This window comes from Abrus precatorius, unplaced genomic scaffold (assembly GCF_003935025.1).
Source record: "Abrus precatorius isolate BTA unplaced genomic scaffold, Abrus_2018 Scaffold10, whole genome shotgun sequence".
Classification (NCBI taxonomy): domain Eukaryota; kingdom Viridiplantae; phylum Streptophyta; class Magnoliopsida; order Fabales; family Fabaceae; genus Abrus; species Abrus precatorius.
In genome coordinates, this window is record NW_020874292.1 from 21,137,626 (window position 1) to 21,150,729 (window position 13,104).

General features: G+C 28.2%; 3 protein-coding genes across 3 annotated transcripts; 1 reads left to right on the top strand and 2 right to left on the bottom strand.

Annotated features, from left to right (window-relative positions):
- On the top strand, positions 1-469 carry LOC113853091 (classical arabinogalactan protein 1-like). The gene has a single exon (XM_027483543.1). The coding sequence runs from the start codon at positions 61-63 to the stop codon at positions 394-396; it is 336 nt and encodes a 111-aa protein (XP_027339344.1). The 5' UTR covers positions 1-60; the 3' UTR covers positions 397-469.
- A 2,577-nt stretch (positions 470-3,046) lies between these two features.
- Positions 3,047-3,937, bottom strand: LOC113853152 (circumsporozoite protein-like). The gene has a single exon (XM_027483630.1). It carries the CDS (start codon positions 3,432-3,434, stop codon positions 3,120-3,122), a length of 315 nt encoding a protein of 104 aa, XP_027339431.1. The 5' UTR covers positions 3,435-3,937; the 3' UTR covers positions 3,047-3,119.
- Positions 3,938-11,035: 7,098 nt separating this feature from the next.
- Positions 11,036-12,602, bottom strand: LOC113852035. Its single transcript, XM_027482294.1, has 3 exons — positions 12,475-12,602; positions 11,547-11,766; positions 11,036-11,128 (listed from the first exon to the last, which is right to left on the bottom strand). Exons 1-3 carry the CDS (start codon positions 12,600-12,602, stop codon positions 11,036-11,038), a joined length of 441 nt encoding a protein of 146 aa, XP_027338095.1.
- Positions 12,603-13,104: the final 502 nt, after the last annotated feature.

Sequence of the window (13,104 nt, forward strand, 5' to 3'; positions counted from 1 at the left end):
CAGAACAACATACTCTCTTTTCTGATCCTTGCTCACTCGCTTCGCTCTCTCTTTTCAAGAATGGCTCGCTCTACCATGGTTTTCATGCTAGTCGCTGCATTGCTATTCAGCTCCACCATGGCTCAGTCCCCGGCTTCATCACCCACTAAGTCGCCGGTTGCACCTTCACCGAGGAAGGCGTTGTCTCCATCATCCGAGTCACCGGCGGCTTCACCTCCATCTCCACCGTCGTCTCCTTCTGAGTCACCAGCTGCTACTCCAAACATCTCTCCCTCGTCCATCTCTGCTCCACCATCTGAAGCACCTGGACCAGCTGCAAACGCTGCCGTTTCGAACACAGTCACTGTCGCTGGATCTGCTGTGGTCATGCTTGTCGCCGCCGCTTTGCTCGTGTAGACACAAATTCTATGGAGTTTCTTTTATTTTTATGAATTGCTTGAGTCTGGAACTCTAGTACTTCAACGTTTTCCCTTTTAGTTACTATTTTGGTTGCTCTGGTGTTGAGGATTCGTTATTGATTGGATTATTTTGTATATTCTATTTATTTATTGCTATTCTTATGAATAATATGATACAGCTTTTATTCTTTTCTATATGATATTGAGTCGATTATTGATTCTTTGTTTATTTAAGTTAAATTGCTGAAAAACTTTGGACGATTCTGATAATTAGTTTTTCTGGAAATCTTTTCTATAAAATTAGTTTTTGGCTTTTTATCTAAATTTTTTTAAATTCTCAATTTTTACTAGAAGCTTAGCAAGCAAGTCAAATTGGATCGTCTCATACTTAAAAATAATAATTAAAATAATAAAACCCACCTAGAATTTCAAAAAATATCAAAATTTATCAATCTTTAATAACCTTAATTTTTATAATTTTACATTTTTTGCTAAATTTCTTTACTTTTATTATTCATAAATTATTTTATGTTCTAATTCTATTATGCCTCTAAAACTTTTCATAATTAGCAATACTGAGAATTTTAATTAATTAAAAAATTAGAAAACTAAAAGTAACTTAAATTAAGAGATGAAAAGATGCAATGTAGAATTTACATTAACTTTTCCTTTGTTTTCTTTTTCTCGTCTTTGGGACCCTCATTTAAACGAGACAAAATATGCTTCGGACAGGTTTTTTACTTTTTTCTGTGTGCGTAAATTTCGTTACACGGCAAAACATGGACAATGGTTCTTGACCCAAAAAAAGAAAAACATGCACAATGTTTGGTCGTGTCCGACTTCACAACATGTCTAAAAGTGAAAGGAAATCGCTATCTGTACAATAAATTTATATATTTTTTCAAAAAAATTAGAGAGAGAAAAAAAGTATCAAATAAGTTATGTAATATTAAAAAAAATATATCATTGTAAAATTCTGTTGTTTACATATTAAAACGCAAGTTTAACGAGCAGAGCAGGCACAAAAAAGTAGAACCATTTCCCGGTCAAAAGATTCCAACGTAACAACGGAGTGTCTTCTGCACTTCTGCTTCGCTGCTTGTCCATGGCTTTTGCGTACAGCTACTTAAGAATTAAGAAAACATATTATTCCAATATTAAAGAAAAATAAATTCAACTGACGTGAAAAATAAATTAGACATGGACTACTTTAAAAAAACTTCAGAGCTTTTTTCTACGATCAAATTGAATAATAAATGGTTATTGACTAAGAAAATATTTATTCTACACCATTAATAATATTGTTATAAAAATAAATAATTTTTTTTAGTTTGTAAAAAAACATTTAATGATAATATCTTTAACGTATTAATTAATTAAAATGTTGTAAAAAAGTAAAGTATTTAATACAAGGAAGCAAATTAAATGTACCATATAGATTTTTAGTATTGTGAAATTAATGCTTTATATAAATGTTTAGTAATTCATCCTGAATATTATATACGCAAGATATTAGGATCTTGAAATCTAAAAATAAATTTAAACATTTTTAAAAATAAAACAATTCATGCTGATGCTCCTCATATTTTAAAAAATTATTCATATATAATATATTCGGATAAATAATAACTATTCATGTAAAGTTTAGATATTATATGCACAAGTACAATAGTATTTAAATCTATATTTATTCTCATTAAATTTTATAAATATAAACTGGTGTACAAATTTAAACTTAATAAATGAATATTTATTTTATTTATTATAATTTAAAAAAAATACTCATTATATGTTGGATTTATTGTGACTCATAATGGAAAATATATAAATATGATTTCAGTATTATAATAAAATAGCATAGAATGAAGTAGAAAACAAAAGTGTAAAAGTGAAATTTGAGGCGAGATGGAGAAGATATATTGATGAAAATGAAAAATGAATAAAATAATTCTCAATCTTGGCATTGGTATCTTCCTTTTTGGGGATTTTCCAAAATCATGGTTATAAGAAACCAAAACAAGAATGGTAAAAAAGAGAAAGTTGCCCGTTGCGGCTTTGACACTCGGTTTGCTTCCTTAATTAAAAACACGGCTCAACATTCACACACCCCGTTACTATTAGCTGTACCGTAATTCACGCGTCAATCAACAATCCCTTTCTACCTACTCAAAAAGAAAGAAAATAAAATCATTTTTTATAATAACATAAATACTAATTACTATTTTATGACACTAAAAGCCCACAAATTTAAAACCAAATGATAAAAAGATATCATTTTCTTCCATTAATTATTATTATTATAATATAATTTGCAAATTTTTTGTTAATTTCTGGAGACGGAAAATTCATTCTGGTTCACTTTCCAGACGGTCATAGATGCCCGCGAATTTCACACTTTCCTATTTCTTGACCGTTACAATTTCATCAACGGTAGTCAACAGAGTCTTCCTAAAATCGTAGCTCCACGTGTCCGGCGTTGATTCAACCGAAAGCGCGTTTTCCTGGCCTCGTTCATCATTACTCCCACGCCATCGTTACAAATAATCAGAGCAATCTCCACCCTCTGATCCTCATCTCACGCACTCCCTCTTCCTCTCTCTCTCTCTCTCTATAAATTCTCTCTCTGTTTCGTCTTTCCTCTCACTCCCACACACACACTTTCACAATTTCAGTTTCACTGACTCTCACTATAGCTCATATCTCTCAACCTCTGAGAATGGCTCATTCTTCCACACTCGTTTTGATCTTCGTCGCCATGCTTGTCTTCTCCGCCGCCGCACAATCTCCGGCGTCGTCTCCTAAGCCCGCTGCTGCTGCGCCTAAATCAGCCACTCCCAACGCTTCGTCTCCTCCTTCGTCGAAAACTCCACCTGCCGCTGCTCCGTCCCCGGCCTCCGTCGTGAGCTCCCCGCCGTCTCCTACTCCAACGTCACCGTCTTCTCCGTCGCCTGCCGTCCCTCCATCCTCCATCTCTTCCCCTCCGGCCGAGGCTCCTGGACCATCCGAGAACGGCGCCGTCTCCAATGGATTTGCCATCGCCGGATCTTTCGTCGCCGGCCTCGTCGCCGCCGCTCTGACCGTCTGAAGCGCCGCATTTGGATTGTAGGTCTCTCTCTACATTTGGCGGACTATATATACATATATATCGTAAATTTAGAAAATTATTGTGTCCTCACTTTCGTTTGTCTTATTTAATTTTTTTGTTTGAATGTATGGAGCATTTTGAGTTTGTATAAGACGCTCGCTTCACATTGCTAGTAATTGTCACCCTGTATTTGTACTCGCAAATCGATATTTGCCGTTTGTTCGTTCAAAACTATTTCTCCTAATCTTTCGTTGTGTTGGGAGATTGCTCGTTTCTGGTCTTTGACTGAAGATTCCTTAGCTGTTGCTGAGCAAAATGAAAGTAAGGAAAAATAGAGAACGAAAATCTGAAATTTGAAATAGAAGAGGAAAATATTTCTGTGGAAACGAAAGAGACCAGAAAATCTTACTCCAAAATGGTAAAATGAATTAAACTTAGGTTAAGCTTGAGTAAACTTAATAAGGAAAAAAAGTATAAAAAATAATAAAATTTGTATTATAAATTGAAAATATTTTATTTTCTCATATAATGTTTAAAAAAAACCAAGCTGTTATGTTGTTGGTTAAAACTTTGAGCCCTTACTTTATTCTCGATTTTGTTGAGAAGTCCGGAACATGTATTAGGTATGACTTACAATTAACTTAACTGTATTTTTATTTTTATTTTTATTAATTAAATTATCTTAAAGTCTTTTATTTCAAATTTATAACTTAAATAATTAATAAGTTTTACTAAGAAATTAAAAAAACAGCCTCTTCAAATTTGATTTTATGTGTTATGCTTTCTAATTTTTTATTTGTAAATTTTTAAGTTATTTTATATCTCTTGAAAACTCGTTAAAGTTATTGATAATTTTATATCTTAAATTTCCAGAAAAAGGTATGCTTAAAATTTTCGATAAAACATTTGTTCATTTATCAATTTTTTTATTTTAAAAGTAAAAGAATGCTTTTTTTATAAAAGAAAGCAAAAAAAACAAATAAAAGATAGTAGAAGAATTTAAATAAAATATATTAAGCGAAAATAAACACCATTTAAATTAAAAAATTATATTTTAATTATTTAAATAAAGTTATAATGTCACTTAATTATAATTAAAATATATTCACTTAATTTAAGACTTTCACTAGTCTTTCTTTTGAGTCATAAGCATAATTTCAAATCCCATAAAACATATTAAGCGAAAATAAAACACCATTTAAATTAAAAAAATTATATTTTAATTATTTAAATAAAGTTATAATGTCACTTAATTATAATTAAAATATATTCACTTAATTTAAGACTTTCACTGGTCTTTCTTTTGAGCCATAAGCATAATTTCAAATTCTTTAAAGAAATGTAATAATAATAATAATAATATATTTCAAGAGTGATATAATGATTTTTGTTTAGGAGTTGTATTAATAAATTTTATTTTATTAATTTTTATAAAAAAAAATTAGTTTTTTTTTAAACTTAAATGTGTGATTGGTCTCTATAAATATAACATATTTTGTAATAAATTTTTAAAATATTTTTAAGATTTAATCAGAAGTTAAGATTTAGTCATCTTTATTAACTCCTAACTCAACATGACACGCTACATCATTTAATTTTTTAATATTTTATTTTTTTAAAATTAACATTTACAAATAAGCATCTCAATACATTTTAAATATTTAGAGAAAAATTCTTAGTCAATCTTTTCTTCTCTTTCATTATAAACATTCTTTCTCCTTTGTTATTTATAAATAGCTTCTTAAATTTTTAGGCATATTTTTTTTAGTAATCCAATACCTTTTATTAAATTAAGTTCTTCATTATTTAGTAAATTTAAATTCTTCATATTTCTTCGTTTCCGGTAATCCATAGCTTATAACTTAGAATTCTCTAATAATTTAATTTAAAACTTAAAAATACCAAAAGAAAAAGCAATCAATAAAAAGGTGTAAGGGTGAGAGAGAGTGTGGGATTGAGGTTAGAAGCTTGGAGAGTGAAAAATGTGTTACGATAGGGGTACATGTGTTGGGTGAGGTAACGGAAAAGGGAGGCATAAGGGTTACGGTGGGAGTAGGGAAAAGAGTAGGGTTGGGATAGCATGAAGGGGAAGGGGAGGAGAATGGGTTAGGGGTTAGGATTAAGGTAGTGAGAGAAGGAAAAAGGAAGGAGAAGAAATTTTTTTACAAATATTTAAAATATATTTAAAGACTTATTTATAAATATTAATTTTAAATAATAAAATATTAAATAATTAAATAATGTGACATGTCACATGAGAGTGCTGAGCGTCAATCAGCTTAATGTTTAACACACTAGAGTTGATGATAGAAATTAAATTTTAACTTCTTAATATTTCAGGAATTAAATTCTAACAAAAATTTATAAGAACTTGTCACAAAATGTACTACATTGATAGAGATTAATCACTTTAAGCCCCTTTCTTTTAATTATAATTGTTATTTTATATTTTGAATTAACTAAGTTTTTCTTAAATTTAATTCTAAGAAGTCTTGAAATTGTAATCTGGTTATAATAAGTTAAATCATAGATAAAAATTATTGAAATAAGTAAAAAATACATGGATTTTGAATCTAAATTTTAAATTTTAAATTTAGTATTAGGGCTTCTCATACTTAAAATCTTCAACATTAAACAACACAAAATTATATTGGGGTCAAATCATATCTTTTTTAGAAGTTAAATCATATCATTTTAAAGGTTAAATAATATTTTTTTAGACATTAAATCATACTTTTTTAAAACACCTAATCCTATCTTTTTAAATTTTCTACTTTATAAAAATGATCTTATGCTACTTGTACTTGAGATACGCTTAAAACTTGATCTTTCTATTTACACACTTAAATCTTAAGTCTTAATCTAAAAATATCTTTACCATTCATATCTAAGTAATCTTCTTTTTCTCTTTTTCCATTATAGAGTTTTGTTTTCGTTATAGTAAATTAATCATGAGGTTTTTCTTTCTTTATCATTTGTGATTATAGATGTCTTATGTTTAGTTACATTTGTTTTTATTTTATGAGTATGTATAACTAAAGTGAATTATTGCGTAACCCCTTCTAAACCTCAATTTAATTTTATGATATTGATGTTATTTGTTAATTATAAATTTTCTTTTGATGTTATTATTCTTAAATTAGTCATTCAATGGTAAACTTTAGTTAATCAATTGATAAATAATCATACCATTAATTAATTAATAGAACTAAGAGGTAATTTGAGTTTACGAGTTAAGAAGATTAATATATTGTTTATACTTCCAATCAATGAATTGAAACCAAGAGATTTCTGAAAAAGAATTTTGAAATGAAAGATCTTGGCAAAACCTCTTTGATATTAGATATTAAAATATTAAGAGATAATTCTCATGGTATTTTAAGGTTATCACAAGAAAACTATATCAATAAAGTTTTAGATAGATTTAACATAAAAGATAGTAAGTGAAGAAATGCCTCTATAAGACTATAACTAAAGGAGACAAATTAAGTCTCAAACAATGTTTGAAAAATTATCTTGAAAGAAATAAGATGCAAAAGATTTCCTATGCATTAATTGTGGAAAGTCTGATTTATGCTCAAGTTTGTACTTGTCCAGATATAACATTTATGGTGGATGTCTTTGATAGATACTTAAGTAATCCTTGGATGCAACATTGAAAGACAATAAAGCGTGTGATGCGCTATTTGAAGAGAACAAAAAAGTATATGTTCATCTATCAACACTCTATTAGTTTTGAGATCATTGTAATAATTATTCTGAATTTGTGTTTCTATTTTGAATTTATTTTATGTAATAATTATTTTGCAATTTTGAATTTATCTTTATAAAGATTAAGGTTTGGAATAGTTAGAAATAAGCATGATTAAGATCACATTATATGTCATTTCTATATCACTTATCTATATTTGATCTATGTCATTGAAGTTCATGTGACTGTACTGATCATTGTAATTTAATTACACTAAGATGTGATGAAAGTTGTAATGATTTCCTATTCTTGTATGAGATGGACTAGATTGTTCAAGAGAAGTCTAAAAGTAAAAAACATAGATCAAAAGGCTCTCTTTTACAACTCAAATATTTATGTTTGGCTTTTTTATTTATTTGAATTTTACACTAATTTACATGATAATTATGCACTTTAGTATAAAAAGGCCAAAAGTGAATTTTGAGCCTGAATTGATGGAAGATTAGTGCTTTGCAGCAATCAGCATGCCTAGATCAAGCCCATGTATAGTCTTGTCTTTGCCCTTGCATGACCGTTCTCATCTACTGCAAGCCCAATTAATAAAAAGCTTTTAGAGTTTTTAAACCCTATAAAAGAAAGACCTCAGATACTGGAATATCTAGTTTTGACATCTTGTCTTTTAATCTTTGATACACCTTTCATTTCGTCTCTCTTGGATATGATCTTTGGCATATTCTTGGTGAGACTTAGAGTTTTGAGCGACTGTACTTAAAGACCGAAAACTTATCTTATTCTAGTTTGCTTTTCTCTATAGCTTTGTTTATTATTGTTTTAGTTATTTGTTTTAGCATGAATAATTAAGTCCATAGCTAAGGCTATAGAAATTATTATTCATGAATTTATGAAATTTTGAAGTTTAAATCTATGTTTGATTTTCGTATGTGATTAGTATTTATCATATTGCGCATAATTGTATAATCTTAATTAATTATATTATCAGGTAACCGTACTTCAATTAGTTAATGGATTTATAGGATAAAACGAGATAAAGGATTAGGTAGACCAAACCAATCTTTCCCTTCCAATCAGTATTACATCAATAAGTTCATAGATGTTTTATACTTTCTTTAATTGATGTCTTATATGATTATTGGAGATGTTAATTTAGAAAAAAAATATTAATATTACATGATAAAAAAAAATTGGAAATAAGACGATTTGGTTAAGGAAGATCTATATAGAAAATATTCAAATTCTATTATGTTTATTTCATTAAGCTATTTGGATCCAGGTATTACCTAAACCTTTTTCTTCTTTTAATAATCTGACGTAATATAAATTTATTTATACAAAATTCTATAAGGATTAAAATAAATTCGTACAAATTCTTGCATAACCCATTTGAAACTTTAATTTGATTTCACCTGATATTTGTCCATTATAGTTATCATTTTGATGTTATTATTCTTAAATTGGTCACTCAAAGATAAGTCTTAATTAATTACTTAATGAATAATGATATTATTAATAAGTTAATGAAATTAAGAGATAATTTGAGTTTAGGAGTTAAGGTGTTATCTATACTTTCAATCAGATGAATGAGTTTAATAAATATGATGTTTCTTAATACTTTTTTTTTCTATGATAATTAGGATAACATATAAATGATTGAACACAATGAAATATAATTCAATTAGAAAATATATAAGTAATCACAAGAAGAAATTAAAGTTCCAAATTTTTATCCCTATCAATTCTAATTTTATTTTAATCCAAACATTTGTAACCTTTGAATTTTCTCAACATATAAAAAATAATAATAACAAGTGCTTACAATATAGTAAGAGTTTCAAACAATATTAAGAGAGTCTCAAATGCCACCTTTTACTACAATTGAAAGAGGTTCTGTAAGAGTAGTAAAAGGGAGAACCTACTACTATTATTAATTGAATGTTAAGCAAATTCAAAGATTGAGAATGTTTTGATTAAAAATAATAAAAAAATTTTAAAAATAAGAAATAGAGAATCACAAAACTATTTGATATAGATAAAAGTTTATAATTTTAGTTTTTTTATACGATTACTTATATGTTTCTTAATTTACTTCTATTCTATCATGTTAAAATAATTACTAATAATCAATAACTACTATAACTCAATATTCATCTAATAATGTCCGTCTTTTTATTAAAAAAATTAGACTTGTTAAACTTTTTTAAATAATTAAAAGTGTAGATGATAGATGGATTCTCGTAACTTGTAAACTTAAATTATCTCTTATTTCTATTAACATATTTGTACTATCATTAAGTAGTCCATCAACTAATTAATTAAAATTTATCCTTAAATGACTAGTTCAAAAATAATAATAATAATAATATAAAAGGTAATATAATGAACAAATAAATCAATATTTAAAATCAAATTAAAATTTAAAAAGAATTACATAACAAAAATTTATTCAACTCTCAAGTGACATTTAATTACACATGATAATAAAGATGAAAAAAATAATTAAATACAAAAAATTCATACTCATAAGTAATTAAAAAAAAATCGTGACTAATTTATTCTTACAAAAGCACTCTATGATAAAAAGTAAGAGAGAATGAGACGCAGAAAGAATGAACTAAAGTGAGAGAAAGCTTGTTTCTTGAGGTATGAAAACTTATTAGTTTTTTTATCCGTCAATTGATCAGAGCAAATTCGAATGCATCTCTTCGCTTGTAATTAATTTTGGTTGGCTAAGACTGGAGTGATGATGATGTGCAAATGTGTAGAAAACAAAGATATTGATCATTGGAGGAGTGGAAGTGAAACCACATAAGCCTTTTGGTAGCACTGAAAGAGCCATCCATCGACCCACGAAGGTGAAGGACAATATCTTAATGAGTCATTCTGTGATGTACATGTTAGCTAATTAACCTTTACCCCTTCATTCATTCAAAAGAACTCTTTTCAAAACACATACAATTACAAGATAAAAAAAGCCACAAATTTCACTAAGGCTAATAAAAAAAAGACTTTCATCGTTATTACCAAATTCTTTTATAGTGTAATATATTTTTTCCCATTTAAAATTTTATGTTAGACTTGTGAAATTATGTAAATATATATCATTAAATGTAAGTTCAAAACTTCTTTTACTGTTTGTATTAAAATTAAAATAGAAACAAAAGCCATAAGAGTTAATATTAGTTGATTGAACGGTCAAAAGATCAAAATGTAAATGTAAGGTTATTATAATATTATTCTTAAGTGACTCGTGTAATCAAATAGTATTTAACAAATATTATCTAACTGATTAACAAATATTCTCATATAAAAGGAAGAGTATCCAATTGATTTTAATAGAATCTAAAACATGTATAATTATAAAAATATATTTATAATTAATTAACTCTAAACAAATTATTTGGTTGGTAAATCAAATCATATAAATTCATAATTTTCTTAACACTTTTTATTAATAAAAACCTGTTGATTTTTTAAAATTTATGTAATACAGCTCAGTACATTAGACGGATTTCCACATTAGTTTATTATATCTGAATGCATTAGAATTAGAAATAGCTAGATCCACGCTTAAAACTATAAAAACCTAGCAGGTCGGAGTTAACTCAAGATCTGTTTTGATTATAATTCATTTGAAATAGGAATTCAAAATTGACCTTTGAACCACTCGTTCGAAATAATCCGATGAAGAAATAATAAGACTAAATTAACCTGGCAAACGAATGAGAGAAATAGTAGTTCTCCACACAGAAAATTTACATGCACAGAGAATAAAACGAAGGGAAATACTTGAACAAACAAAAAAAAGGAAATAAAAACAGTGAAAAATATAATTTTTATTTGGTATCACTTCCTTTCAGATTCTTTCTTCACAATTTTGTCAACTATGGGTGCGATGAAGGACTCCAAATCATCAAGGTCATTCTTGAATTCGTCAACCTGTGTTTCATTACCCTCGTCATTTTAAACAGAAGCAAAAATAAGATGTACGGTTTTAACAGTGGAAAATGATTTTTATACATTTAGAGTGTGAGACATCTTTTAGTATTTTTTAATTTTGAAAAATATGTTCAAGAAGTGTGAATATAAAAATGGATAATAAGTAAGAGAGAGAGAGAGAGAGAGAGATTTAATTATCTTATCATGTTTGATATTAATTTTTAAATATTTAAATAAAAGAACTTATGGCAATACTTTAATATGACAAAGAACTTAAAATGGACAAACTATTAAAAAATTTAAAGTATTAATAATTTTAAAATATTTATAATAATTTTAATGGTTGGACCAAGAAATAGACCCAAAAAATAATAGAAAGAAGGAAATTGAGAAAAATTTGACTTCACTGATACAGTACCTTGTGTATGAACTCTATTGTCAATTCAGCATCATGAGCAGCCTGTTTTGATAAACGTTCTACAACCAAAGCTGCTTTTTTTAGCTTACCATCCTCTGGAAGTTTCTCTGCTACCTCTTCTGATACCTTCTCTGCTATCATTGCCACCTTTTCTATTGCATTTGCCACTTTTTCAACCTCTTCAACCACCAATTCTGCTTCTGAATTTATTATACAACATCTCCCCCAGTCAACAATTTGTGTTATCAATTCTTAAGAGTAAAGGTGGAAAAGTTAAGCATTTCTTTAACATTCCATGTGTATATACCTTCTATTCTATGTTGCTTTTTGCAATCTTGTTTCAAGGAAGGTAAAAAGAGAGTAAGTGTAGAGCCCAAAACCCATCTTAGCCTGCACATTCATAAGGAAAATTTAACTTCTGCATGGTTGTAATTTCATTCATTAATTAGTATTCTCAGTTCCATTCTACTTTGGTTGAATATGGTTATTAAATCAATGGATCGACGAGTGATTGGAATTCAAACTCTTAACATAGCAGTTGTACGGGATAGTAAATAATACCAGTAAGGGAAGTCGAATCTTGGAGAAGCAAGAGCTGGTGGTAGAAACTTGACATTCTTTACACTACAAGTAGGAAGTTCAAAATTAAAATCGGTACGCGTTCGTAAACTTAAACATTGAAAATTGAAAATTTGAAGATTGAAAACAAAACAAGGTTGTGGGCAATTAGTTACCGATTTGCATCAGTGCTTGTGTTGCTGTTGGTGCTGAACAATCGTAGGCCAGGATTCATCATGTAAAAAATTTTTATGAGCTTCGGCTTAGCTGCAGACATAATTGGGCTGTTTCTTGGTACTGTTCCATAGGTTGATTGAAATCTACTGGAATGAACCACAGCAAGAACACTTGTGAATTTCCTAGTACTTACCCATGAGCCTGTTCTGGACATGCTGAATAATTTAATGATTGATACTTTTGTTTGTAGTTTGAAGTCACCAATTCAGGTGTAAAGGTGAAGTCCCTTGTGTAAGTTGTATTTACGGGTGTGATTGCCATCGAGTAGAGAAGTTAGGCATTATTTTGGATGTGAATTTGGTTACTCCAACCAACGATTTGCCTTAAAAGGGGAAGCGTACGCTACTTGTACGTTAAAGTTTAGGGCTTTCAAAGCAACACTCATGCGTGTTTCAGGAGAAGAACTGGGCTTAAACATTGTGTTATGGAAGAAAACTTCTTGTTTGCAAACATGATGAAAATTATGTAAATATGAATCAAATGTAAAAATTATAATTAGTTATATTAAAATAAACGTAAAGTTTATGGTCATTTAAATGTAAATCAAGATATGTATTGAGAGTATATTTATTAAAATAAACGTAAAAAATTATAGTAATTTAAATGTAAATCCACACGTGTACTTAGTGTATATATACATGTACTTTTGTAAATTTGAGTTGACAGGAATTTAACTTTTTAGAATTGATTTTTTTTAAAAATATTTTAAATTGATATTATTATTTTTTTGAAAAAAAGGTAGATTTGTAAAAAAATTAAATAA

Excerpts from the sequence above, each read along its gene's own strand:
- LOC113853091 (XM_027483543.1), top strand. The coding sequence starts at position 61 with ATGGCTCGCTCTACCATGGTTTTCATGCTAGTCGCTGCATTGCTATTC.
- LOC113853152 (XM_027483630.1), bottom strand. The coding sequence starts at position 3,434 with ATGGCAAATCCATTGGAGACGGCGCCGTTCTCGGATGGTCCAGGAGCC.
- LOC113852035 (XM_027482294.1), bottom strand. The coding sequence starts at position 12,602 with ATGGCAATCACACCCGTAAATACAACTTACACAAGGGACTTCACCTTT. Across the intron at positions 11,767-12,474 it reads TGTCCAGAACAGGCTCATGG|ATGTTGTATAATAAATTCAG; the intron begins GTAAGTACTAGG and ends TGACTGGGGGAG. Across the intron at positions 11,129-11,546 it reads CAATAGAGTTCATACACAAG|GTTGACGAATTCAAGAATGA; the intron begins GTACTGTATCAG and ends AATGAAACACAG.